The 27,848-nt window shown below is 43.2% G+C and overlaps 1 protein-coding gene across 3 annotated transcripts in view; it reads right to left on the bottom strand.

Annotated features, from left to right (window-relative positions):
- The window catches only part of l1cama (L1 cell adhesion molecule, paralog a), a 40,375-nt gene extending 12,629 nt beyond the window's left edge, over positions 1-27,746 (bottom strand). Inside the window, exons 1-7 of one of the 3 annotated variants that reach the window (XM_058641947.1) lie at positions 27,607-27,746; positions 5,884-6,218; positions 4,793-4,807; positions 3,063-3,165; positions 2,417-2,619; positions 1,395-1,517; positions 847-1,017 (exon numbers count right to left, since the gene is read on the bottom strand). In XM_058641947.1, the coding sequence (XP_058497930.1) occupies positions 847-1,017; positions 1,395-1,517; positions 2,417-2,619; positions 3,063-3,165; positions 4,793-4,807; positions 5,884-6,022 (754 nt within the window). In that variant the 5' untranslated portion in view covers positions 6,023-6,218; positions 27,607-27,746. The remainder of the gene's footprint in view (positions 1-846; positions 1,018-1,394; positions 1,518-2,416; positions 2,620-3,062; positions 3,166-4,792; positions 4,808-5,883; positions 6,219-27,606) is intronic. The other 2 variants (XM_058641948.1, XM_058641950.1) reach the window with 2 other exon arrangements.
- Positions 27,747-27,848: the final 102 nt, after the last annotated feature.

Raw genomic sequence — 27,848 nt, forward strand, 5'->3', positions numbered from 1 at the left:
CTTATGAATGTAGTAACCATAGTTGTACATCACCTTGTTCATCACCTTTTAAAACTCTACAGGGATGCAGGGTGTAGAGTCCAGCAGACAACACATTACAGTCACTTCTGCATACTTCACCTTTGTAAAAACCCATCATTAGATAGATTGTGTCTTATACACAGAGGTCTTGTGTTACACATGCTCCTCTTTCTGACCTCCAGTTGGGCCGCAGATGCTGGTAGCCACATCTCAGTGTGAGCAGCATCTCATTACCACTGAGCTGAAGCGGTGATGGGCCCCCTGTTGAGGCCAAGATTACCTACTTGATACTGTTACCACTGCTTTGGTCAGCACAACGTGCCACTATACAGAGGTGGCATTAATTCAACTCTCTGTGGTATAATATGTGCACAGGCTCACAGAGCTGCTTTAGCTTTTTATTAAAATGACATTACATAGAAAAATGTCCTTTAAAAACTGTTGACACCGTCTTCCTTTACCATGTTTCTGAAAAGAGACGTTGCTGCTGGAATTTTAAAATGTAATTTGTCATTTCTGCAAGCACTGCAGATGATACTCCATTCACCTTCATTATACTGAGGTAGCAGCAGAAATCTAACAAGAATATTGACTTTTTGGAAAAAGCTTTTGGGGGGTGAGATTTAAATAAACCTTTTGACATTATATACAAAACAATAATTATTATTTTTCAAAGAGCACCACACATAAACTAACAGGTTTTTCTCCTCCATTGCCCTCTTTGTGATTAAACATTAAATAAGTGTATTTCTAATCTAAAGATGCATTTTCGAAACACAGTGAAGTCAGTCAGTTGGAGTGTAGTTGATCGAGAGGAGAACGTACAAGAGAGGGCAGACAGAGAGATGGGTTCCTTTGCCAGAATGGTGCGCGTTGCCAGATACTGGACATTACAGATATAGTCGTCCCTGCTGTCCTCAGCTGTCAAATGGGCAAAGTACAGGTTGCCATCCTTCCCGACCACCACTCGTGGGCTAAGCTGAATATGGTGTAGCCCTGTGGACAGAAATGATTACAGGTAGACACAGAGAAGACACAGGTTCAGTGCAGTACAGTGGGGGTAAAAATAGTGAGAGGAAAAATGGTGGTGGGTCACATAGAGATACTGTATAATAGGATGAGGGGAATAAGCCCATTAAAATAACAAAGAGACGTTTGTGAATGGGGTAAGAATTAATCCAGCTAATCCTTCACAAGGTGATGAAGATATATTTGCACAGAGAAAATGTGCACAATAACGTTTCAAAAGTATATAATCAACTGCCAGTGTAGTGTAGATTTATCTGATACAGACAGAGAGTCTGCAGTATCAAATTTATTGAGGAGACAGGAAGGATGTAATGGAGGCCGAGATGGAAAAGTAATGTACTCACTCCAGTCCATCCAGTGAATGATGGGCTCCATAGAGCTCTGCGGGGGATTACACTTCAGAACTACACTGTTTCCCTGTTCAGACTTCACATCAACCTTTTTTTCCCTCTGCAAGGTCGGAAGAACTAATGGGAGAGAAGCATGAAAGAAAAGGACACACCCATTAGTCTGCAGAGATACACACACACATACAAAAACACCTGTGCACATCCTCGGGCAATCTGCAATCACACAGTTACTTAAAATACAGTGGATTTTTATTTATTAATTTCTATTTGAGGAAAAAAAAAGTGTCATCAGAGAAGGTGCAGTCTTTTGTCCCGCAGAGGCAGTGACGTGATTTGTGAGTCATGTGACTTGCCTCACCCCGCCCCCCTCCACCTCTGCCCATTGTTGATAACCCCACAGGAGCTACTGTGGAGTGCCTCACATGACAGCAACCAAAGAGTGTTTCTGGGGAAACCGTTGTCAGGGAAACTGTGAAGGAAGGAGGTTGTCCTGGAGAGATGCAGTCACACAGGTGGATGGATACGCAGAGGTGCTCTTTACATTTGCCCTGGGGACTGTGTGTGCGTGCCCGTGTGTTCCTGAGGATGTGCTGATTATCATGTTATTGCATGTAATTATGTTCTGGGTGGCAGTCTCAATCTGCTGACAAATGAGCTCTCTATGGAGCAGAGCAAAGTAAAGGCTTTTTTGCAGGCTCTGTTCACACACAGCTTTGTAAATCGCTACGTAAATTATGTCTGATCAAAATCAACCTTTAATCTGGATACTGAAGGCATCTACAGCAGCGCTAACGCTGACATAAAGCAGACACAACTCCTCTACTGTGATTCTGTTTGTTTGTTTGAAAACATCAGAGGATGTTTGATATTCTTTGACAGGGTGCTTTCCAAATGATTAACAATCAACAAATGCTCACTGAACATGACTGAAATTACATAATGAAATGTCAATATGTAACGTTTCTAGCCCAGTAACTGATCAAAGGTTTCCTTAGGATTAATCAGCATGCTGTTACCATCAGTGGTGAGTACGGCCTCGTTAGAGACGGCAGTCCCCAGATCGTTGGATGCGTAGCAGACATATTTGCCTTGGTACTGCTTCAGAGTCTCCACGGTGTTACTGAGCGTGTAGAATGCGAATAAGCCAGTGGACTCAGTAACCTTTAACTCCGGGTCGCTGCCTGGTTGAAACTTCTCTCCATCCTTTGTCCATTGGAAACTTGAAAAGACAAATATCAAATTTTAAGAAAACATATAATCTCTACCTCGTTCAAAAGGGTTTCCTTGTCCTTATATGTCACTGGATTTGAGGATACAAATGTACAGCTGCAAAATTTAAACAAGATGTCCCAGTGGGAGCCATAAGCTTGTGATGTGTAATTGTGATCTACTCCTTGGCGCATGAAACACTTTCCCACTTCACAACAGCAAAAACACTTTAAAGAGATTGCTTGAGGGCTTAATGACATTTATCCCTTGTTGAAATTAAAACTGCGACCGGGAGAAGCTGTGCTGTCATGTAATGCTAATATGTAGATGTCAACCCAAACAATATAGGGCTGAGAAAAAAGATAACGAACAGCTTGGCTCGTCTGTGACTAACACGGCGTCGTCAGGATTAGAGAAGTGGTGTTTTGTGTGGATGTGTTTGTGCTGACTAACATGGGTGGAGGGTTTCCTGTGGCTTCACAGTTCATGACGAGGTCTTCAACGCTGAAGACGGTGACAGACTCTGGTTGTGTGGTGATCACCGGAGGCCTCTTGACTGCAAGCACCAAAAACAGTGTTTACACAGCATCACTTTAACTCAGCATAGTAACAACACATGTCATAAATACAAATACATATGGTATGCAAAGGTAGTGGGGGATGTACACACTCACTCAACACACCATGCTACGCAGGTGACCTGATTTCATGCTGCATATAAGCTCACACATAAACTGCGTCACCCCATTGTTTCACACATATGCCTGTGAGTGCTGGTAATAGCTCAACGAACAGAATACTTGGAGACACTACCACTCATTCTCATAGATTAACACTTGCCAATGAATATATTCAAGTCCCTTGAGACAAAAATGAAACGAGGCTGAAAAAAAGAGTGCAAGGAAGAGAGCAGGCATATAAAATGGGGTGAGATGAGAGAGGAAATTGATACAGCATAATGTAGGAGAGAGATAGAGAGAGAGAGAGAGAGAGAGAGAGAGCTCATGTAAAAGAAACACATGGCACATGGTTTTCTGTGAGATTAAGACAAGAGGGGAAAAGGAGGGAAAGTGTCTGTGGGGAAATGAAGCACAGGTTTTAAAGGAAAAAATAAAGACCATCAGAAAAGGTTTCTCTTTGTCTGTCACCACTGTCTTTAATAGCCATGAAGTAAAGCCCCAATAACAGTCATAAAAATGCGACATGCTGGGGCGTGGTGTGAATACTGCATTAAATCAGCATGTTTGATTCTACCACACGCTTTACGATCCATGTCGTGCTTTTATATTATATTCTGTTTTTTCGACAGACAGAAAGTTCAATATTTTTCTCCACAAAGTAGCTTAACCCAGGCGGCTGCAGAGAAACAGAGGTCACAGCTGGATACTTGTTGGTTGTCCTTAATTTGATTTTAAGGGAATGAGACTGAGCCGTAGATAAAGATGGATTTACATTATGTAGGTAAATGGGTAAAGGAAGGGGGCTGTGGCGCGCGATGGGGATGGTGAGCTGAGCAGACAGGGAAGAAGGATGGGAGTATGAGAGAGAGTGCAGACAGAAAATAGAAGCAGGAGGAGACCGAGAGGGAGGGAGGAAAACAAACACGATTCAGAAAGAGACTGATAGAGGAAGGGGATGGATTTAATGAAAGAATTCCCACTGATAGGAGGGAAATGAGGCCCTTTCCTCAGCTGATTGAATTGAAGTTTGGGCTTTGGGCACTGCTGCATTATTGGCAGTGGAGGAGAGGAGTTGGTGCTTAGTGCTTTAGCTCCTCTTTATTTTCCCGTGGCTTTGATCTGACAGCCCTGGCTGCCTCTTTACGAACAGCAGCTCCTAGCACTTCCTCTTCTCTGCTTCTGCAGGGAGCTCTCCTACTGAGAGCCACAGAGGCTAAACACACACACACCCACACACAGAAAAAGACACTAATACTGGTACACAATGCAATACACACGCCCTCACACACAATCACACATGAATGACACAAGACAGCCGCTGAAAAAGAAGTGCGGATAGAAGCAGAAAATCCATGTCGATGCCGGATTCATCAAAGTACAAAACAAGTTTTGCTGTGTGCTGGATGGAAAATCATCTCACTGGCATAATGAAAGTGTTCACAACAACCTTTGCCAGCTCCCGCATTAAGAAAGATAGACATCCATAAAGTTAAAAGCACTTACGATCACTTATGTGGTCTGTTAGTCCAGTGGTCGGCAGAAAGAAGGCAGTGAGGGAAAACATTTTAGTTACAGTAAACAAGACGGAGAAAGAGATAGTAAAATATAGTTTGGCAGAAAACAGATGAGAGACAAACAACAGTTATGATATATTGTCTTAAAACGGCATAATGTCTCCTGTGATTGAGCATCTATTAACCTCTCCCTCCTTGACATAGATTCTATAACACATCTCATTTATTGATCCTGATCGACACCACACTCACATAACTGACACTTGCTAATTGAAAGGCAGGGGACACCTTGACCTTTTACATTTTTGACCTGCCCCTCCTTCCACTTCCTCCTCATCATCCTGCCTTCACCTCGTCCCCCTCAGGAATTAGATTGGGAGATTTATTGCATTTAATCAACATTTACCATATAGATCGTACTTATGTGTGTTACTGTGTATAAGCCAACGTGTAAGCGTTCTACATGTGAGATTTCTTGTTTGTATTCACTTTTGAATCTGTGTGGGGGCGGAGAAGGACTTTGAGTCATTGCAAGCAGAACAACAAAAGCAGTGGTGGAAACAATTCTCTCTCTATCTATCTCTCCCTCTCTCTCTCCCTCTCTCTCTTCATTGCCTTTATGTGCAGGCCAGCAGCAGAGCAGATGAAGATCAATTTCCCTGCAGGGCCACAAGAACATCATGGGAGAGAAGAGGGGGGAAAATCTAGCTGGATTTTTGTTGTATAACTTAATTGTTGATTAAATTACTCCGCAATCAGATTCTGGTTTGCACCAAGGAGACCAGATCAATAGTGGGACTAATCATTGCAGTATGAGGGGATCCATTACAAAGTAATTAGACACACCACAGGCCAGATGAGTACTAAGCAGAGATGCCTCAAAATGAGTGGTATTTTGATGATAAAGGCGTAATCTAACCCAGAATTTTGAGGTTTCTCAAAGAGGGGGCTGTTCATTTTGCTAACATGCAGTGATTATTCCTGAGGACAAATCCTTTTTATGATGTTTTGATGAACACACGATGCAAATAGCACTGAGCTACCACTGTTATGAATGGTAAAATATGGTTGGGTACTCACAGGTGGAGGGTATGTGTATGGCTGCTCGACTGGGCTGGGCAGCAAGGGATAGAAGGAGGAGGGGGAGGAGGAGAGGGAGGAGAAGGTGAGGGGAGCACTGCCCCCTACTGCCAACCTGCTGTCGCTGCATGTGAGGCATTGCTCACTGTCCCATCAAAGTCCCACCTGCTCACGTGCACACAGTAAAATGCACACAGAGGGCAACCTCACACACTGGTGCTACACAAGTGTTAGGCTGTGTCTCTGCCTTGTGCGTCTTTGACCCTCTTTGGTATCCTCTCCTTTTTTTCCCCCTGTCTCCTTCCAAGGTCCACGCCCTCCTGCTGGTCTCCTGTCTGAAAGATAAAAGAGAAGGGGGAGGCGAGAGGAGGAGAAGAGGAACAGAGAGAGGGAGGGGCAGAGAGGGGGCCATGTGTCAGAACGGGAGAAAAATGACCCTGCACCATGTGGTCAGACCTACAGAAAGATCGAAACCTGAAGTTAACGTGCCAGTCAAGAGGCAGCAATGTATGTCCTCACAAAGACAGCAGCATTGCCTATCACTGAGTCTGCCCATAAAACAAAAATCTCCATTTGGTTAATTACATGAGGAGTGGCCCATATGGAAGAGCCAAAACAAGAAGCTGAATAACGCCTCCTAAATCCCAGATGGGCTGTGGACAGACAAATGCAGATTGATGAAGTGTCAAATCAGATAATACACACAAGACAGACAAGTGTGTAGCTGAGGATTAGGTTAACTGGTCAGGGCTGCATTTTAGCCACTGCACAGTTCGTCTTGTACGTGGGAGGTAGCGCTGTGATAAGTGTGTGATAAAGATGCTATCGGTCGTGGCGAGTGAGGAAAACCACCCCGTGGCAAGTGAGTCTATCCATTCTCCATCTGTACTCTTGGAGCTGGTCCACACTGCAACATGCAGGCTGTCCTCCCCCACGGCACCACGTGGCGCTACCCACTGACTGTTTACACTACTCAGTATCACACACAAAGAGCTGTTACAGCACGCCATGATTGAGACATAGATGTACACAAAGTAGACAAAAGAAAATGGTGACACAATAGAGAGGGAGCGGGCTTATTTGGCAGCTGTGCAGTCTGAGCAGTTTGATTGAAAGAGTTTTGGCTTGGCAAACTGTTGTTTATTTACACTGCCAAAATGGAGGGATGAGTGACCTTGGAGAGTGTGAACAGGTGAGCAGAAACATGATGGAGTGGAGGGCAAGAAGAGGATGGAAACAGGCTATTATTCATTTGTTGGATGAAGAGGGTAATGCCAGGTAATTACCTTGGACATTCTTTTTGCATATACTTTTGATATTCATATTCCAATCAGTGGAGAATGAATTCAACAATATCTCACAAAAGAGAAATTTGAATGTGGGATTTGTCTTTGCAAAAACACCCAAATTGGATACAATTAAAGACCAAACAAGAGTAAAGCTCTCAATAAGGCAGTTTAAACTATCAGCATTAGGATTAAATGAGCCATTACACTCACTCGCTTGCCTCCACAGAAGAATGGCACAACACGCAGTACACTGAGAGGAGGGTGAGAGAGGGGTGGAGTACTTCTGGGTAGAAATGATAAGTGGAAAAGTGAGTTGGAGGAGGAGAACAGAAGAGAGGGGAAGGTGGGAGTGAGCAAGGAGAGGGAAACTGGGAAGTGGTGGGAGGAGTGGAGAGATGTGGAGGCAGGGGAGGAGGAGAAGGTCTGACAAGGGTGACAGCTGTGACACTCATCCGATCCATCTACTTGCATACACACAAACACACGAACGCACGCGCGCACACACACACACATGTGCAAGCTCTTCTAATCAATGTGCATTATTTGCTCACGTTCTGCATTTTATTTTCCAGCTCCCGCATCAGAATAAAGCCGCTATAATTGTTGTTTACTGAAGACAGGGGGGCAATTACAGTGATCCCATGGTGAACCAAACTCACCACAATGCTATTAGATGCAGATGAACAAAGCAGATGCAGTCAGGGTATTAGTGTCAGTGTCAATGTGATCGAAGGTGGGAAGGTGGGACCTTGTCTACGAGTTCCCCTTCCAAAGAGATGGTGAAGGAGAACTGATTGGGACAAAGCCAAACGCTGATTAATGACGTAGCAGGCCATAGTTTGTCACGCTGCCAGTTGCAATTTATTAAGGCACTTTGCTGCATGTGCAAATGTCTGCAAACACACACACACACTGATGCAGAGAAAAAAAGCTTGTGATGCATAGAGAGACAGTGAGTAAGGTGGGACAGACAGACACACACCACAGGTGGTCTGACAGAAGAGATCAGACTGATAAAAGGGGCATAATCCAGTGTGCTGCTGTCTGGAGGTTGACTGTGCCACAGAGTCTCCTCGTCATGATGAGTAGGAGCAGTAAAGAGGAACACTATAATGGGTAGACAGGGCGGTGAAGGAGAGAGAGAGAGGCTGAGACACACAGTTAGAGAGAAAGAGAGTGGCATGAAAGGTTGCCATTTAAAGCCGCCAACCAACCCAACCACACAGACATGCTGATATCATGGACTGATGTGGCCTGAGACACGCCAACACAAATCCACACACACATAAACACTTCCACACCGCGTGCATGGCATGGAGCCTTGTGGCCGCTCCATGATCACAGGGGTTGAGAGGCACTGACATTGAGGCAGATGCCTGATTTCACTCCTTCAGGGCATCTCACTGTGTGCAGCTGTCAGTGATCCAATCGCAGCCCTGTTACCTGCTTCACTGGACAGGGTCAGAAGTCACGTCTGTGATGGCTGCTCACAGCTGGGCTGCGATGACCTGCCACTGTGTTTCTGAGTGCTTTTAAAAACTGTTATCACCACTGGAATGTCAGCGTGCATCATGAAAAGTCATTCAATTACAGGGAAATTGCAGAGTGTGCAGCGTTGTATGGGTGTGGTCTTTTTTTTTTTTTTTTCTCTAGAAAGAGCACATATCACACAAGTCAAACCAACACAGTGCATTTCACTGCTCTCCAATTATTCATGGTTTCCTGCTTTGAGGCGTTTTGCTTACAAAAACATAACTAACCCAGACATGGTGTATTATGCTGTTAGTATTCTATCATTAGCAGAATTTAATTGCTGCACCACGCGTGTGATGTGCACCCCCATGTCATCCATTAGATAAAAAATTGCACCCTCCCATCTTGTGCAAAACGTTGTAATTAGCATTAAGTAGACATGTTGGGCGTTGCCAAGGACTTTTTGAGTGTGTGTGTGTGTGTGTGCAAACCTCAAGAGTCAAATTCTGATATTCACACATCATGCTAAACAACTACACACAAGACACAAACAGCTTTACATCGTGTCCTGGTGCAGCTGCTCTATTGATGAATGATTGCTGCTATGTTTTCTCTCAACACAGCCTCTCTGTACTTTGATCAGATGTGTTGCTCTATTGGATTGTACTGCGTGAGAGTGTGTTGTGTGTGTGTTTGCATGTTCAAACATGTGCAGGTCCCGCGTCTTGTCATCCCTCGCTTTTAAATATTAACAATCTCCCGCTGTGAAGATGTGTATGGGGCGAGGGTGTGGGAAGGGAGGGGGGGGCGTGTGGGAGTAAAATAAACGAATACATGCCCCCCTTTACCTCCTCCTCTTCCCCCAGGGTCCGTCTGTCTGGAGACACACCGGCCCCAAACAAGACAGATGAAGGGACGGGGGAAAGACAGTGATTTCCACATGAAGAAAGAAGAGTGCTCACAGATGGACGGATGGACTTATAGCAGTGCAGGAGAAGAGCAGTGAGAAATTATAAGGGTCAATGGATGGTAAAAGTGAGGAGGGTTTCTGAGGAGCAAGGTGGTGCTGGTGGGGGGGTAGATGATTGGGCCCCCCAAAGAGTGAATTATTCATAGAAATACCCTTCCTGTCGGCACAATTTGCCCTAAATTCACCCAGATTCATAATTCATTTGCACCCCTCGCTATACATTTGGTTTGTTCTCAGACTGATGCTGTCCATCTCTACCTGGTGTCTTTGGTGTGTCTCTCTGTCTGACTCCCTCCTTCATAACCCCCCCCCCCCCCCCCCGTCCTCTCCCTTGCAGGGTCATACTTAATGCATGAGCCTGTTGCAGTGAGACAAGACTCGTTGTCACTACAGCAGAAAAATACCACAAATCATGTGAAATAACACCTATTACCTTACCTATCTTAACACAATGCCATGATTCTCTCTTGCATTGTTTATGAGATAATGGATTTTATTCAAAACTTCTTCTCTTATACATATAAGCAGTCCAAGAACAATAAATGTCCATTTTCTTTACCTTCTTTTCCCTCTCCTTGCTCAGCTCCCTTGGTAGCTGATAGTAAAAAGCATCCTCCAACGATCGCCTTTCACAGTACAGTCTCTTAGTCTCTCCACTCTTTTTGCCTTTCTTTCCATATTCAATGACTTTTTCTCAATTTAATAAACTGCTGTGGTAGCACTCTAGCTTGGTCAATAGGCAGTGTGGCCCATTAATTCAATATTCACAACTTTAATGGAAAGAGGGCCTTTACAGAACAGCAGGAAACCGATATCTCACATGCCAGTAGCCTTTGTTTAAAAGGCCAAGTTACACGTGTTTGAAGACTGATGATCCATGGACAAATCCAAGTGGAAATTTACCAGTGGAAAAAAATGCTGCAGAGCTACAGCTTCTCTGGAATCAGGGTACACGGACATCACATTTATCAATACCACTATTAGCATAAGCTTGGTCGTTAGACAATTTGCTTCTCCCACTGGCATCGAATGCGGCAATAGATTGCACGACCAGGCTTCTAATGCCTGGACCTCGTTCGAGGGGATTCCACCTCACCCCACCCCCCCTCACGTTTTTCCAAGGGTTAGAGGTTAATATCGGAGCGACACAAAGCTGGAGAAAATAAAGGTTGTCAGTAGAGCCACGAGGGCAACCGCCCACACACTCACTCTCCATCCTGGCTGCCATGACAACAGGGTCTCCACATAGCATCCCCCCCTTGTACATACAAATTCAGTTATTCACACACATGGACACTAACAGGTTTGCGGTATCACTTACATATGCGTGCACACACGTGCACAGCCACACACACTTAGTCACAGACTGTATGGACATTGTAGGCGCAAGTATACTGGGTGACTTCCCACCTTTACTAATACACGAAAACACCAAGATTTGTCAGAAAGTATTTAAGTAGAGGCAAATATTTGTAAGGTTAAATCATTTACAGGCTGATACAACTGAGAATACTGCACAAAAGAATTAGATCTTCAAAGTCCTCTTTAAGTCCCTACTCTTATTCCCTCGCTCCTTTGTACACCAATAAACACATGTGCTGTCATCTCGCCTGCTGCCAAACACTGCAAAGGAAGCCACCTATGGCGTGATTTATTTATTGATGTTTTTCCCCTTAAGACACAATGAGAACGGAATAATAAAAGAAGTGGTGAATAATTCAAGGAGAAGGGAGTGGAGTCATTAAGACATCGGTGAGCGCTGGAGACAGACAGGAGAGGTGAACGAGGGGAATGATGGACAGAGGAAGGAAATCCGACAAGGAAAAAGAAGGGCAAGGCCGGCGGGAGATCCAAGATGAGGTTGACAACAAAGTTGGCAACAAGAAGTCTGAAAAATTAATAAGATGTGGGAAAAACAACGACACAAGTTGAATAGGAAGAACAAAGATGATTGATGAGATAAGAGATTGTTTTAGGTTATGGAATCACTGACCAGTAAAAGCTCTTTAACAATAAAAATCTATTCTGTTTCACTAATATCATGTCTGTCTTAAGGTCTACGTCACTTTTTTTGTTACACGTATTGTTATAAGTCATTTTTTTGTAATTTCCTGTTTTATTTTGAAATTCAGTTGTCTAATTTCAGGTCTTCACTTCCTGCCCTCCTGTGTTTACCTGTCCCAATGTGATGATAAGATAAGATATGATAAGAAAAGTGGAATTTTGCCTGTTGTTTATAGATATCTCTACCATTACAGTATTTACTTTATTAAACCATCAGACTTTTGATAATATGATTGTGTATCAGATCAGCTGAATGTGAGTGTGTTTGTGTATCAGTAGAGATCAGGCTGTGTGTCAGCAGCTAATCTCTCTTGTCAGCTAATGGAGCCGGTCTTACAGATGGAGTGCTGCCTCCATCCCTCCATGCTTCTAGCATGTTAGCTGCTGCTACTTAGATTAACAACTGATAAGGCCATTTGCTCTCAATTCGCCTGTCAGGCAGTTAGTAACAGGAAATGGAGACGTATGGTATTAATTCACCAAAAGACATCAAACAGAATAGAGTAGAGTAGAGTGGTAAGTTTGTATGTTTGCATGGATGGAATCATGACGGTATAATGGAATGGTTAAATGGGTTCCGCGTATGGGCTGTGCTGTAATATCGATTGTTCCCAATAATCTAAGTGCAGCAATTGCACAAAGAAAAAAGGTCCTTCTCATTTGAAAAATACATACATAGAAGGAAACAAATCAAAGCCATTTAGCTCTACATGGAAAAACATGTGTAAACATTACACGTGTGTGCACACACACACACACACGCATGCACACATTCCCATAAAATTAAACTCATCACCTAAACTGCTGTACTCCTGCCTGTGGGTATCATTTGCTTCATTAGCAGCAGCATCAGTCAGATTCTGCTCCTGCAGCACAAAGCGTGCTAATTACAGACACACCCTAGGAATCAAGCAGATATAAGATGCGATGCATTACAGGCACTTCCTTGCAAACACATTGTTATAACACGCAATGATGAATACATACAGCTCATGAAAATACGTTTTTGGCGGCTGAATGATTCAGTGAGCACACAGTAGATAGTTAATGGTGTTGTCTTATGCAACGAGGGCCAATCATGACATTATGAAATTATGTGGAAGAGCGATTAGGAGTGACCTTCTCCCTTTCCCTTTCCCCTCCCCGCATCCATTTCAGCCTCCTGCTCAGTCCTACCCTGCTTTCTCTTGTCAAAGATCACCATGTTCTTGGCTCATGTTCATGACCAAACCATTGTCTCCATCCAAGGGTCTGGCAAATATCACCATATCATCAATTTGGAGACTAGGAACTGTTTAGTTTATTTTTCAGCTTAGTTTAGTTTATTTATTTCATTTTAATCACAAATAAAAAACAAAAAACAACCTAATATAAAAACATAAATTGTCCAAGTCTTGAATGAAAGGAGCAAAAAGAAGAAGAATCTTCTGTTCTTCCAGTCCTCGGTGAGTAAGGCACACTGTAGCCAGTCTGTTCTCAGACCTTGACCTCTCATATATTTTCTTACCACACTCTCTCTTTATCTCCCACAGTCAGCCTCTCCCTTTTTTCCTTTTCCGCTGGCACTAAGAGCTTTGCCTGTGTTACTTGTGCATTTTGACCTTCACTGTCACTTTTTTTCTCTACCTTTGAGTCAACATATAACATTCTGACAAATGTGTGAATGCAGCCGACCATCTATTTGACATAAAAATTACAGGGAGATCAGATGAGTGAAGAGAAAATGTGTACGTGCGTGTACGTGCGTGTGTGTGTGTGTGTGTGTGTGTGTGTGAGTGTTATTAATGCCTTTAGGGAACAAACTGGTGCCAGGCAGGCCAGTAAAAAGAGGCTGACATTGGTATTTGTGAGTTTGCCCGGCTATCAGATGAGGAGGTTTGTAAGACTATTAGAGACAACACACCAGCTATAAAACACACACAGTATGTAACAGCATCAGAGGCAAATTAGCCAGTGAAGCAGATGGTGGAATATCCATACCATGTATAACAGCATAAAACCTAATCATTTACATTTGTTTATGGTCATGTTTCCATACTTGACACATTGTTATTCAGGGTAGCCATGCATGACTACAGTGTAAAGCTGTGGAAGAGACAGCTTTATGACTTTAAGGTTATCTGACGAGTCTCTGCTGTGATGGGGGCTAATGCGTGCATGTCTATGCAGCATCAAGTGGACAGTGCGGGTGGGGGGAAGGGTGGCTGTTGCAGGTAAGGGTTATGCATTCGTTCATTCAGCAGACAGAGAGGAGGCGGATGAGGGAGTGGTCCCTTGGGTCAGGTGATAAGTGGCCCATATTGCAATGGAGGATTCAGCTGCCTGTGACTTGTGTGTCACACGCAAGGACAAGCGGTCGCCTCCACAGGGACAAACATCACGCCCACTCCCTGGTGGGCGAAGGGGCGGGTCTATACGTGACCTACAACTTCCATCACAACAGGTTTGAGGAATGACTGAACAGAATGTTTTCATTTTTTTAACAGAGATTCTGCGATGATTCAGAAATGTAACTGTTTCCCAATTTCTTTCACCACAAGTAGATTTATTGTATAAGCGTTTAAGTAATTTGTGTCCCTTTGAATCCCTCCTGACAGCTTATTTCTAATTTTTAGACTAGAATTTGTCAAGGCCTGCATGTAATCCTGGTTTCGCCATCCCTTCAGGGAAATTAGCTTCTGGCAGGACAAGGTCACAAATTTGCATGGAAGGGCCACAGTGGCTTATTGACAGTGGGAACATGGTTGGATTTATTTCTCTCTTTTTTTTAGCATAAAACTGGGCTTATTGAGACAAAAAAGGGTCACATTTTAAATTGCAGAAGGTCTGCACAGTTTCTTTAATTATGGCAATGCATAAGAGGAATCTTTTTTATAAATAACCATGAGAGCAAAACCGTTTACAGGAGCTGCTGATTTACGTCTTCAGAACAGGATTATTACCAGGACCAACAGAAGCATCTTGACAATCACATTAACTTTGTTAAAAGATGCAAAAACAGCACTTCCCCTTAAGTGCTTCTCATCTAATTACAAGTACAAGGCCTTGTGGGGATGAGGCAGGAGATATAACGCCGGTAAATATCTGTGGAGTGGAAATGGAGGCGGTGATGTGTGTGTGTGTGTGCATGTGGAAGAAGAAATGAGAGAAGGAGTGAAGAAAAACAACGGATAGTGCAGGTCTTTTGAAACAGTCTCCAGCAACAACTCACACTTCAGCCCTATAACATAATAAACATGACACTATAACGTACATGATGTGTACTGTCAGTACTAATAGTCAAAACGAGCTGTTTCATTGATAAGTTTTGGGGTCCAGAATGGATTGTTTCACTTTCTATGTTTGCACTTTGCTGTATTTCTTCCATTTCACTAGCAATCTAACATTTGTAAGTCAAGAAGGATCCATTTTGAAGGTAAACAAATGTATTTTCGTCTTAGGATATTGATATTCTCAACAGAGATGCTCCCGATTTAGTACAATTTATGCATTGAATCAAGAGCATACATACACTGTAAAGTGCCTTGGTCACTGTGGTGAATGATTCTATATTTAAAAACAAATCAATATACAAATAAGAATTATTATTAGCTGTTGACTGCCTCAGAAGTAAATGCCCCACAGGACCTGCAGCTCATCTCCTCATTAGCTTGTTTGTGCCTCTCCCATCTCTGTGTGTCATCAGCACACACAGGAAAACAACATGAACAAACATCAACACACACACACACACACACACACATAGAGTGAGGGTTGTTTTGGGTAATTGTCTGGCGAGACAAGTCAGTTTGAGGAGATTTGCCTGCCATTCAAATGGGGCTGAGTGAGGATAAAAGAGAGCACTGAGATTTGGGAAACAGAGTTTGCATTGTAATATGGCGACAGGCCTTCATACACAGGTGCAGCTCTTTTTTATTCACGTCACCTGGGTTTGCATGTGAATGAGAAAGTGTGTGTTCACTCAGGACGTGACAGGTCATTATTGCTCCGCCCCGCCCACATTTTGTTTGATGTCGTATGTGACTGTGTGTATGCTCCAACAATACTCACGCATACACTGTGTGTGTGTGTGTGTGTGTGTGTCTAGGGTTAGGTGTCAACACCCATGGCTCACTTTCCTTTTCTCACCGTGCTATCACCATGACAACCTCCTGACACCAGCTCAGCCGCACACAGCAAATATTTCCCTCCCATCCCCCTCCCACGTTCATCTCCTTCAACCCACACCACCCCACACGTAAAACACACCCATCTATATTTCTACTTTATACTCTCCTCCTTCATCTCATCGACTGTGTCGCCAACTCCAACTTGCTCTTTCTCCATCTCCCCTTCCCTCCACTGTCTCTCTGTTATATCTACACACTGGCCGTACATAAAAGAGTTCCTTCTTCGTGCAAAAAAAGTATTTTCCTTGCACTGCTCTCTGGCTTTCTCTCCGTTTCTTTATTCTCTGCTCCCCGCTGATCGTCTCGCGCTCCTTATATCAGTATCAAACTCTCTTCTCCTGTTCTCTCCCTGCTCCCATTACCCCACAGCTCCCTCCTCTTCCTCTCCATCCTCATAAAAAGATGCTTGGAGGGCTTGTCTTCCATCTATCCGGCTCCACGTCTTCATTAAAACCATGCAGCTAAGATCATACACAACACAATTACAGGTAGCATTCTATCAACCTCTGGCATCAACGTTTATCAAAGCCTGAAAGAGACTGTCCAGTCTAAAGGGGAATTCGCAGACTAGCACAGCATCGATAAAACCCTAAGTGGCTGACGAACTCCCATCACATCTGTTATCATTATCATCAGCAAACCATTCCTGCTTTGTAACTGAATCCAATCATTACCAATAGACTCCATGGTGGAGAGCTTGTTTGAGGTGGAGCAGCTTGTGCTCTCCTAGTGAGCGGGGCTGGGCTCCATCAAAGGCTGCAGTGTTATCTGAGGCATACAGCCACGTCTCTGCTGCAGACCCTTGTCTCTGCAAACCCCCCTCCCCATGTCTCCATGCCGCTCCAGCCCCTGCGCCCACCACTGTGTAGTGGTGCAAAGAGATCAAGGACGTGACATTTTCTGGGACGCAAAGCAATTTTCACAAGGTGCAATATGAAAGAGAGCAAACAGACAAGTTCGCACATCCTGTTTGCATATATCTTTGCGTGTGCGCGTGAATGTGTGCAGACTTTTAAACAGAGAATATCTGATTTTATATCCATTCCAGGAGAAAGGGAGACTGGGTGAATAAGCAAAAACAGGATGCTGTTTCATCTCTGCTTCTCTGCTTCCTTCCCTCTCTCCTCCCTGCAACCATCATTTCTTCCGTCTTTATCCGGGGGTATGGCCCCGGACACTGGAGCTCCATCTATCATCTCTCTTTCCTTCTCGTTTTGCTTCAGTTATGAGTGACGACAGATATTCCAGTGAGAGAAAGATATGAAGTGGGGAAAAAAAAGAGAGATAAAGGCCTCAGAGAAGCAGAGGAATCTGTGGTGACCTTTCCATGTGGCTAATCAACCAGCTGATGAGCCTCTAATAGAGACTCCGGCCAACATGGTCTGACAATCTACACTGTACACACACATGTGGCCATCTGCTTTGCTCACACTTTTATTCACCTTCTCGTGGAAAAAAACCAGACCTATCTAGCACACACAATCCCCTGCTGTAGTGGCAGATATCTAAATAACCTGCATCCCATGATAGCGCGAGACAAAAACCTGCTGACACTGCTGTTTCTATATAGGACATCCACACCACATGTTAGCATCTCTGACCAGATTGTACTCGCCAGACAAACACAGCTTTTGCACGATCAGAGAGCTATTTTCTTTTATTCTGCGTGGAAGGAGAGCCCAACCCTCCTGACACTTATGGAAGCAGACGGACCCTGCAGCCTGTCTGCAACGGCACACAGGAAACCTCGTGTATGACAAGCTGAATGACCGCTAACATCGCTGTCACTGACATTTACTGTTGGGTTATTTGTCCCCCACTGAACCGCTGGCCGGTCAAAACAGCGCTCACGACGACACAGTCATAAACAAACTGGCGGGACCACTGGATTGTGTGGGGGGGGGAGACCGGCAAAGGGAAGTAAAACAGAGGGGGAGGATGGAGTGAAGAGGGAAGGAGAGAAAAAGGAGCTGAAAGGATGTATAAAGATGGATGATATATGACACCTGCTGAGAATGTCATCCCATCACTGAATATGTGCTGATTTATTTCAGTCCATTTTGTCAATCTGTGTTTGGACATTGTGCTCATCTTGTTTAAATAGTGTCCCAGATTTACTCTAAACACAGCTTGATTAGATGCAGATGTGTGTCTCAGTGTGTGTGTGTCTCAGTGTGTGTGTGCTTGGCAGGTGAGCATCTGCCTCTGCACGCACTTGACATTTTAATCACTACAGGATCTTTGTCCCTCACCCTCCTATCTCTCACTCCGCCCTGTATCTTTATCTCTATGTCATCCCACATTGTCCGACCATTTTCATGTCAGCACTCTCTCACTTTGTGCTTGTCAGCCTGAGCAGGATCATATTATCCACATTATTTAAAAGTATAGGGATAATAAGCAGGCTCGCTCTCCCTCCCTCCCTCTCTCTCCCTCTCCCTCCCTCCCTCTCTCTCCTGCCTCCCTGCCACACCCAGTCATATATATACGGCCTGGAGGAGGAAATCTCAGCTATTGGGTATAATTACATCATCAAAATCATAAACAACCTCCGGGCCCTCTCACAATTCTTTATCTTTATGTGTCTTTATCTCGATGAGATACATCGTCTACTTTCACCTCCCTCCTTGCTCTCATTGTGACATCTGTACCCCTACAAAAAAATCCATTTCTCCTCTATGTGCTCCTGTGTTTTCTCTTGGGGTTTGTGTCTTTCATCTTTTCCCCTTATTAACAGGGAGCCTGTCTCTCTCTCTACAAACGATACACACAGAGTTCTACACAAAAGTGTGCCCCAGCAAGTGCGAGCACAAAAACACATTTGCCCAATTCGTCCCGTGGTGCAACAGAGCGCGATGGCTGATGTAAATAGACAGTTTTATAGCTAAGTATAGAGTCTCATTATTGTATCTTGCGCCCAGTGTGAGGTTCTCTATAGTGCTACGCCCAATTACCCCTGATCAATTCCGGGAGAAAAATCCAAAACCTCCCAACACCAACCTTATTTAAAAGTGCACACACACACACATACATACACATGCCCACACTCAAGACAAGCCAAATAAGAACAGATCCAGAGACAATGTCCTCTTCAGGGAGATAAAGTGTGTGGAGTGCGGAGCCGCCTAGCATGGCCTAATTTAATGCGGCAATGAGCAGATAAGGATGGATGACGGGAGAGATGTAGGTCGTAAATGTTGAAAAAAAGAAAATAACAGGACAGGTTACGTAAAGCCATATTTCACCGTGTGCAATCTCTGATACATTTAAAATGATTTACAACTGGGCAAATAGATATATTAATATCTATTCGCACAGACCAGATATGCTAATTATTGAGCCAATAAAAAAAGTGAATACACAAGAAAAACACCTCACAAGAAGGAATGTGTGAACATAAAATGCTTAACAACTCTTATTATTTACAATATTACAGCATTTTTCTTCTTTTAACAGCATGAAAGCCCCTGAAATGTATCACCGTCGGATTATCAGTGCCTCCTATTTTTCCATATTTGAAACATTAATGTCCCTGAAATGCTCCTACTTGTTATGACAACCACCGGTGATCACTCTGAAGATGGTATGCAGTGAAGAAATCCAGGTCACGGCACCAATGTAGCCGTTTGAATAAGATATAGGACGTACTAAATGACAAAGTCTACACTGGAAATATGTGTATGAACAGGTGAAATATTCTTACTTACAATGCAAATAGTGACGTTATTGTGGATGTGTGAAATAAATCTACTGGCAGTGATAATGTCATGGTTTTAGGAGCACACTGAATTATTATCATTGATTTGAAGTCTTTATTGATTTTCCTGATGTTCTTTCAGCTCCTGAATGCTCTACAATCCTGAAGGGGTTGAGAGAATGTTTCTCATCTGTTGTACTCTCAATGCAGCCCGCTGTGTCCGAAACTGACCGAGATACCGGTCGCATTTTTGTTATCCTATAAGTCAATAGACAGTGTGTGAAAAAAGTCTTCTCTCCGTAACACGAAGCCACAAAACGCAGAAAGTAAAGAAGAAAGTGAACACGTCGCAAAACACACTAGGGATGAAAACAACAGAAGGCCCCTCCCTGAATATCATCCATGACATGTTCTCCTTTTTTCTTTCTTCCTTGCTGAATTTGTCTCGTCTACTCATAATCAATTTGCTTTCTTTGTAGCTCTCGTCTTACAGTCCTCTTTGTCTCCACGCCTCTTGTCTGACATTACCCAGTTTTAACCTTGCATGCCCCTCGTCTGCTCTCCTCCAGCCAGCGCTCGCTCACATGTGGTGGGTGTAGTGTGTAATAGGATGGCACAGTAGGTGAGATTAAATTAGGCCAGTGTATGGGGATTACAACCCACTCAAATCCAAATCCCCTCCCACTCCCTGAAATCCAACCCTAATGAATATATCATGGCTGACACAGCAGATAAAGCGCCTGCAAGAAGCCACAATCCAAACATCACAGAGACAGAGAGGAGACAGACGCGGACAACCTGGTTACTGATCATCACCTGCAGTAGACCCCACGTCAGGATGCTGTGGGTAATTCCAATAAAGTGTAGGTTTAGAGTGGGAAGAAGAAAAAATCCAACTGTATCCACTACAGAGTCCAAGCACATTATATTCTACACGTCTGAAAATGATGTGTGCCATTCCGTCAATGTCAAGCGGCCACTTTCATTTCAACTTGTTTACTTTCTGTAGTTGTGAGGACGCTCATAATGCATTCCCCAGCAGCCCCTCACCCTCACCACAACTAAATGCCTATAACCACAACCCCCGACCATAACCTAAACCTAATTAAGTCTAAATTCTCGAGCGCTTTGAAGTTGTGAGGATCAGCCAAAATTGTCCCCACGATGACGGTTTCACACGCACAAATGTGTCTCAGCTGCAATGTGTTATTGTTTCGAAATGAATATACTTACTTAATAAATCACTGGAGCACAATGTTTCAGTTTTGAAGTTACAGGAGAAAGTATCTGACGAGTACCACAGACTGAATGTGCTGCGACATAAGACTTGTGTCAGTGTTAGAATCCAGTCCAGGCGTTTTTCAGTGTTGGAAAAGAAACACGTTTCTCTTTTTCTTCTCTTGGAAACGGAAACATGTCAACTTGACTTGGATAATGCCTTAATGCACGAATGTAGATGTTTTTTAGGACTTTCTCAGCTCTGGAGAAACAGGGATTTGCACCGCACCTCTATGTATGACTGGTGGCCAAATCCTTTGTGTTACACTGACTGAATGTTGACTGCTCACATGAACAGTTTTTGTTCAATTTAAATAGTGGCGACCAAAAATAAATGAATAAATGAATAAATAAATCTAGGACTAGGATGAAAGTCAAACCAACGACACGGAGAGGCAGAGTTGAGCGGGCAACTGACAAAACAAGCACAGACAGGACTGATGTCAAAAGCTTAGTAGCAAATGTGATGTAAAAAAAATAAAGCAAAGTAACGTTGCCGAAGTAGCCGTGGCCCCAAGTTTCATTAAAAATGCAGCCAACCCCTAATAGCAACAAGTCAATAAATTAGTAACCCGATGCTGTCATGTCTCCTTAATAAACAGTCAGACCAATATCATGAAAACCAGAGTGTAACAGGGACACATTAAATATCCCCCATGGTTCCATAATATGTTTGACAGAGTCTGAGATATTGTCAATATTGCCCATTGGACACATGAGGCTAAATCAGATGGTTCTTAATGTGTCTTTATATAATTTGATAAAGCAAACAGAAGCAGGGCAGTTAATGTTTAATGACACTATGGCAACATTTAGATTTATTCAGTGGACAAAGAAACACATTTATAAAAGAGGCCATTTTGTGATGGAAACACACAACAAGCACTAAGTTGCTATGACTACCACTGATGATAGCACCATTAGTTCAAAGGAAGCTAGTAAGCTAAATTAGTTAAGGCCATATGTTACAGCTAACATTAATATGACTTAAGTTAGTCAAAATATTGCAATCTGTACAATAAACCATTGTAGGACCAGTACTTTATTTATTTTCTTAGTAGTACTTTATGCAGTAATGCTCCATCACTTTTTAAATCTACAACACAGTTAACGATGAGCTCAAAATAGATTTATATATACAGTATATATATATATATATATATATATATATATATATACATATGTATATATAAATGTCACAAATCAAATTGCAATATCTGTCAAAAAAAATCAGAACAATAATCAGTAATTCCATGCTTGTTTAGTTGTCAGACATTTTAAGGGCAGCTAGTTATTGGTTGTTTACATAGCTGACTAAAAACCAATGAAACTTTAATGCTACTATTAATAATTAAACTAATCGGATATTGTTTCCTTTTGTATTAAAGAATCCAATTTAATTTCTTAGAAAGTCTTTGGGGAAAACCATTAAACCAGTGAAACCATTAAATCGGGATGAGGATTTGACGACCAACTTTTTTTTTATATATTATTGTTATTTAATTTTCCACACCACTCATAACATGGACCAAATAAATGAATTAATAAATGCATTAGTCGGATAATAGTTGCTGAAAATAGAGAAGAAGAAAGACATGATGAGGCACAGTGTATTTTCCTCATATTGAAACCATAATATTCAGATCATGGTTCCAGTAATTCATAAACTTACTCATGCTACAATTCTCCCTCCCATTTTCCAGTTCTTCTCAACTTCCATTTCTTCCAAACCCCGCCCTTTCTTGTCCCTACATATTAAGTAACCACATCGGGAGTCACAGATATTGTAGTGTACACATTATGAAATATATACAAATGTTTGACATGTGTCTCTGCACGGTGTTATTTTTGTGTATTCATGATCACAGGTTATTTAACAAAAGAGACACATAGTAAGAACAGCAGCTCTTTTCAAAGTCTCTGGAGTTTCTCTTTTGGCATTATTTTCACATGCAATAGAACGTTCTAATATTAGTGTGTGACGAAATTAGATCTATGTACAGATTTTTTTTTGCCAGCAAAGAGATCTCTTCTCTGCTGGTTTGATAAAGCTTTGCTATTTAGAATTGAAACGACTAAAGGCTCTCCAGTGGTCAAACGAATGACCAAATGACTTTGAATCATAAAACCAAAATACATTACCTAATGTCAGAGCTATTTTTTGCCCAGAAGCCATTAAACTCACTGAGTTACTTACTGTATCCCAACAAGCCTGCCGTTAGCCATTTGGCATGATCTATTAAAAATGAAAGGCAATAATCCAACATTGTTGATTCATATAGGACAATAATTCCCTCATTCATGAGTGGGGTTTCTCGTACTGGCCCCCGGTGATGTGGACTCTTTCATGCAAATACACAGAGAAGACTCTCTGACAATCAACAGAACTCTTCATAGACAGAGACGCATGAAGTTGGGAAACACACTGGACAGAGGGGTCAGTCTAGTCTAATTATGTTCACTCGTGTGAACAATAAAGCCTCTTTGATAGAGCTGACTCTGGGCCAGGAGGAGTGACGCAAAGGGGAATTCTGTGTTGCTGAGACAAAGAGATAATTTTGTCAGACAGAGGAAAAAAAAGACGAGGACAGCATCAAGGAGGCAAAGAGGAGGTCAGACAAGAAGTTCATATCTCCCCTAATTCATATTCAGCCCACTGTGTCCTACGTACGTGCGGCTTTATTGCTTTGCTGCTTTCCTGTCTGCTCTAAACCAAGGGCACAGTAGACATTTGATTCACACAATTAGAAGGAAGTCACAACATTTCCCAATATATCTGGTGCCACTAGCTTCGTTATTGGTTTGGCAGTAATTAATTTATCTCCTGGTTTTTGAATTCATATCCAATATGGGGCCCCAGTTGTGTAATTGTAACCGCCAATAACAAATTTGTGACTTAGGGGAATTCTGAAAGTCCTCCTCTAGAATAACTTCACTTCTGCAAACTGCAATAAGGTAACTCACTCTCCCAAATTGAATTAATTTCCATACATGACGCCTCTATTTGTGCCCCAGTCTCCGCCGCTGGTTCAATTGTGTAATAGGGTTAGATTTATGAGTCTTTGTCTGAGAGCCTTTTACTGGGAAAGCTAATAGGAGCCTCAGTCATTATTTTGATTAAGACCTTGATGTGAATACTGATGGGAAAAGTGAGACTGAAGAAGTGAATGACAGGAAGAGTGTAGGGGAAATACAGAGTCAGAGGCCGTAAAGCGAAATGGATTGCCTGAGTTGGAAGGTTTGTTCCGTTTGCTGTCCAAGAAGAGAGAACGAGCCTCTTAAGTGATGACTTCAACGATGTAGTTCAGTTTATCTCATCTTCCATAACAGCCTTTATGCTTCCGCCATCCGCTGCCTTTTAAATCAGCCCATTTTTCCATCTTACGGTCTTCCTCCCTAACTCGCTCGTTTCACCTCTGCAAATTTCATGCATCCCCTTTTTGTTGGCCACCTTCCCTCCTCCTCACTTCTCTATAATCATTTACCCATGGCTGGCCTGTCAATCCGCCTGACCCTTAGCTCCCTAAATCACCACAATGAATTCTCCACCAAACCCTGACAGCATGTCTACACGATTCCCCCCACTTGACACTCAGTGGGCTCACTCCCATCTGCACCAGCTAAATCAAAAAGCCTTTTGAGCGGCAGCCAGGGGAGTGATGGTGCGGAGGGTGTGGTGTGGTGTGGTGCAGGAGACGACTCTCCGTCTTGACATGTTTGTACGTGTGCATCCTGAAAGTACACGGCACACAGGAGCGACACATACATTCTTGAAGACAACTCAAGGGGGGGGTTCACTCACAAGCTTTTGAATCTGCGCTTCTATGTCTGTAACTTCGTGTCTGTTATTCTCAATAGAGGACGACACTTTGCAAGAGTTCTCTCTTTCTCTTTTCAACTCTGTCTTAACAGCTGAGTCCCCGGGAAGCGCTGTTGTTGTGATAAGGTCTTTGATCAGGCGAGGTTGCTTAAGTAATCAGGCTGAGGAGGCAGCGTTAGAGACTTTTTAATTTGGCGCACTGCAACAGGATCTCTGTGATGTGTATTTAAAGAGCATTTGTTGCCGAGGTTGAGCCTGAACAGATGTGTGTGTGTGTGTGTGTGTCTGAGAGAGAGCGACAGAGGCAGTGTGTGTGTATATTTAAGTATTTGAATTTGGTGAGCAGGACAGCAAAGGTGCCCTGAGGCTATAACAGGTGTCTGAGGAGTGAAGGGCCAGTGCTGCACTGCTCTTCCCTGCAATTGTTCCTGACTGGCAGATTGAGAGCAAATCACTCCTCTCCTCCTACACAACACCAACTATCTAGTTGAACTGCAGGACTAAAGGCAGCTGGAAACGAGCCAGACTCCGACGCTATTTTTCTAAAATACAGTATAAGCACAAATATCTGACCATGCATTGCAGGGATTTTCTCTGAGAAGCATCTTCAACTGTCATTAACCCTCACTGATTAATAGAATATAAAGAAATCCCACATTTAATCTATTTCATTTGTTTTTTGTTCTTCCCTTTGCTACATCCTCCTTTATGACCTTTCCCCTCCTCTTAATCCCAAATGATCCCTCGCTCTCTTTACTCCTTTTCCACACCTATGGCAGAGATCATACATTAATGGATGCAGAGTGCCTTGCTTTTCAAAAGGAAGTCCCTCGTCTTCTCCCTCACCTTTATCTTACACCGTCCTCCCCTGCCTTAACTCTCTTTTCATTGCAGATCTGTCTCTCTGTCCCTCTCTCCTTACATAAATCCCTGCTTCCATCCATCTCTTTGATGGAACAGGTCAATTAACCAGCCCGCGTCGGAGGGGAGATTACATTCTGCACCATACTGTAGTGAGGGAAATCATAGACTGCTAGTCTGTCCAAGCTCCTCTGACAACAACATCGCTCCTCCACCAGCAGCTGTTAGCTCTATGTGATCGGGCGGCCGTGGCCATCCAAACCCCACTGCATTAAATAGTATGGTAATGTGACCAGCAGTGAGTCTCTGGAGCATTGCTGCTATGGAGAAGTCTCTCTCTCTCTCACACACACGCACACACACACACACACACATCGAGAGATACACAGCATCCTCCTGAGCAGCAGCAGCAGCAGCAGCAGCAGCTGTATTGTGATCTATTGTGTGAATGAGGACAGTTCAGTATGTTTATGGATGTTGTACAGATGGTAACAAGTCATTGTCAAGCACAGCACCTTCTCTCCCCTCCGGTCCCTGCAGGCTACCAGTAGCTGCAGGCAAGTGAGGCATAGAGAGAGAGCGAGAGCGAGAGCGAGAGAGAGAGAGAGAGAGAGAGAGGTTCACTACACTACTGGGACATGCACACTCACACAAAGATACACAAAAATATACACAAAGTCACCCAAACATGTATTTGCACATTACATTTTTCTCAAAAAATGTCATATCTCGGTGCACCGTGTGGGTATCTTATGATTCTGATCTGAGAATATGCACAAAGATGTACCCAATACAGACGAATGTGTGGAATATTGTCTCTTTTCTGCCACAGGGACAGACAGATGTGTAATAGGCCGGACCACAGAGGATGGCAGTGGCCAGATGTGCGGCAAACAGCCAGGTGTGTGCCTGTTTTTCATTGGCACACCTCCACCGTTTCCTCAGTGCACTGCCCCACCCTTATTTTCACCTCCCCTACATCTCCCTCCATAGGAATATCTCCGTCACACGCGCGGCCTCCTGTTGATATGTGAATCTGTCCTTCTTTCTCCTCCTCCCATCAGCTCTTTCCTCCTCTTTCCTACCTCTCAGGCGTGTGTAGTTTAAGGTTACCCAGCTCAAAACCAAGCTAAAACAGACCCACTGTCGCTGCGGGGGAGGAAATCGGTCGTCTCTAATACATTTAGTTGTCTGTTGTTGTGCTGTAGGGTTCAGCACACAGCTGAGTTTCATCCTCCACATCAGGGAAATTCATAGCAGCACACTGCAATCACGGGCCATATAGGGAACGCCAAGCCATTTAGAAATTAGTTGGGGGAGGGGAACGTGAGAAGAAAACGAATATTCATATTAAATTAGCTTTGCAGAAGGAGGGGCAGAAAACATAGTTTTCTTATGGCCCTTTTCTTACGGCCCTCAAATCACACCAAACAGTGCACAATATAATCTGTAAAGTTTATATAGATAAAGTTTTAAAATGAATTGTTCAATGAGTAGTTCAATAAACTCATAAAATACATAGATATTAATACATTTTAAATACAAATTCCAACTTGATTTCAATTCTAACAGAAAATAAAACTAAAAAAACCATACATATGCAGCGTTATGCTGTATTTATAACACATTATTCAGTGAGGCGGTAGAAGGGCACACATCATGCATGACTGTATATTCAGGATTAGATTATGTCTGAAGGAACCCTGTTGCATGCAGCAAACTGATTTCTCACCCAGAGAGATGAAAATCTCAGAGTGCGAAAGCCTGAGACAAATGGTGAACGATTGTGTCTAATAGTATTCTGCACCAACAGGTTTTTAATCACACCACGAGTTTAATACTCTTCATTTCTCATCTCGATCAAAGGCAATGCTGGCACACACAAATGTTATCTAGTTAAAGTGGGATAATAAAGGTTTTCATGTAGGTTTTCCTAAATATCAGCACAGCTGAGAGGAAGCTGCTCAACATGAACCAACATGTGAAGATGAAGCAAAGGTGTGATTCCATAACACGCCACCTCCACCTCATTAGTCCACACATCCTCGTATCAGTTTAATGACGATGAATGTTCATCCCATTACAGAAAAAGATCCTCTTACCTCCACGGATGCTCCTTTCCTCCGGCAACTCCTTTCCTTCTTCTCTTCCTTATCTACTTCAGTCTTTCCTTCGTCTCGACTGTGAAATTGATTGTGCACCTCTCTCCTCTCTGCTGATGCTGCAGTGATAGAAAAACACACCCTCCTCCGGCCGCTCTGTCTCTCCACCCCTGCCGGCTCTCATTGGCTGCCTGTTAGAGGTGACATCACCCTTCGTCTCTGCCTGCCTCTCTCCATCCTCC

The sequence above is a fragment of the Solea solea genome, chromosome 11 (assembly GCF_958295425.1).
Source record: "Solea solea chromosome 11, fSolSol10.1, whole genome shotgun sequence".
Lineage (NCBI taxonomy): Eukaryota > Metazoa > Chordata > Actinopteri > Pleuronectiformes > Soleidae > Solea > Solea solea.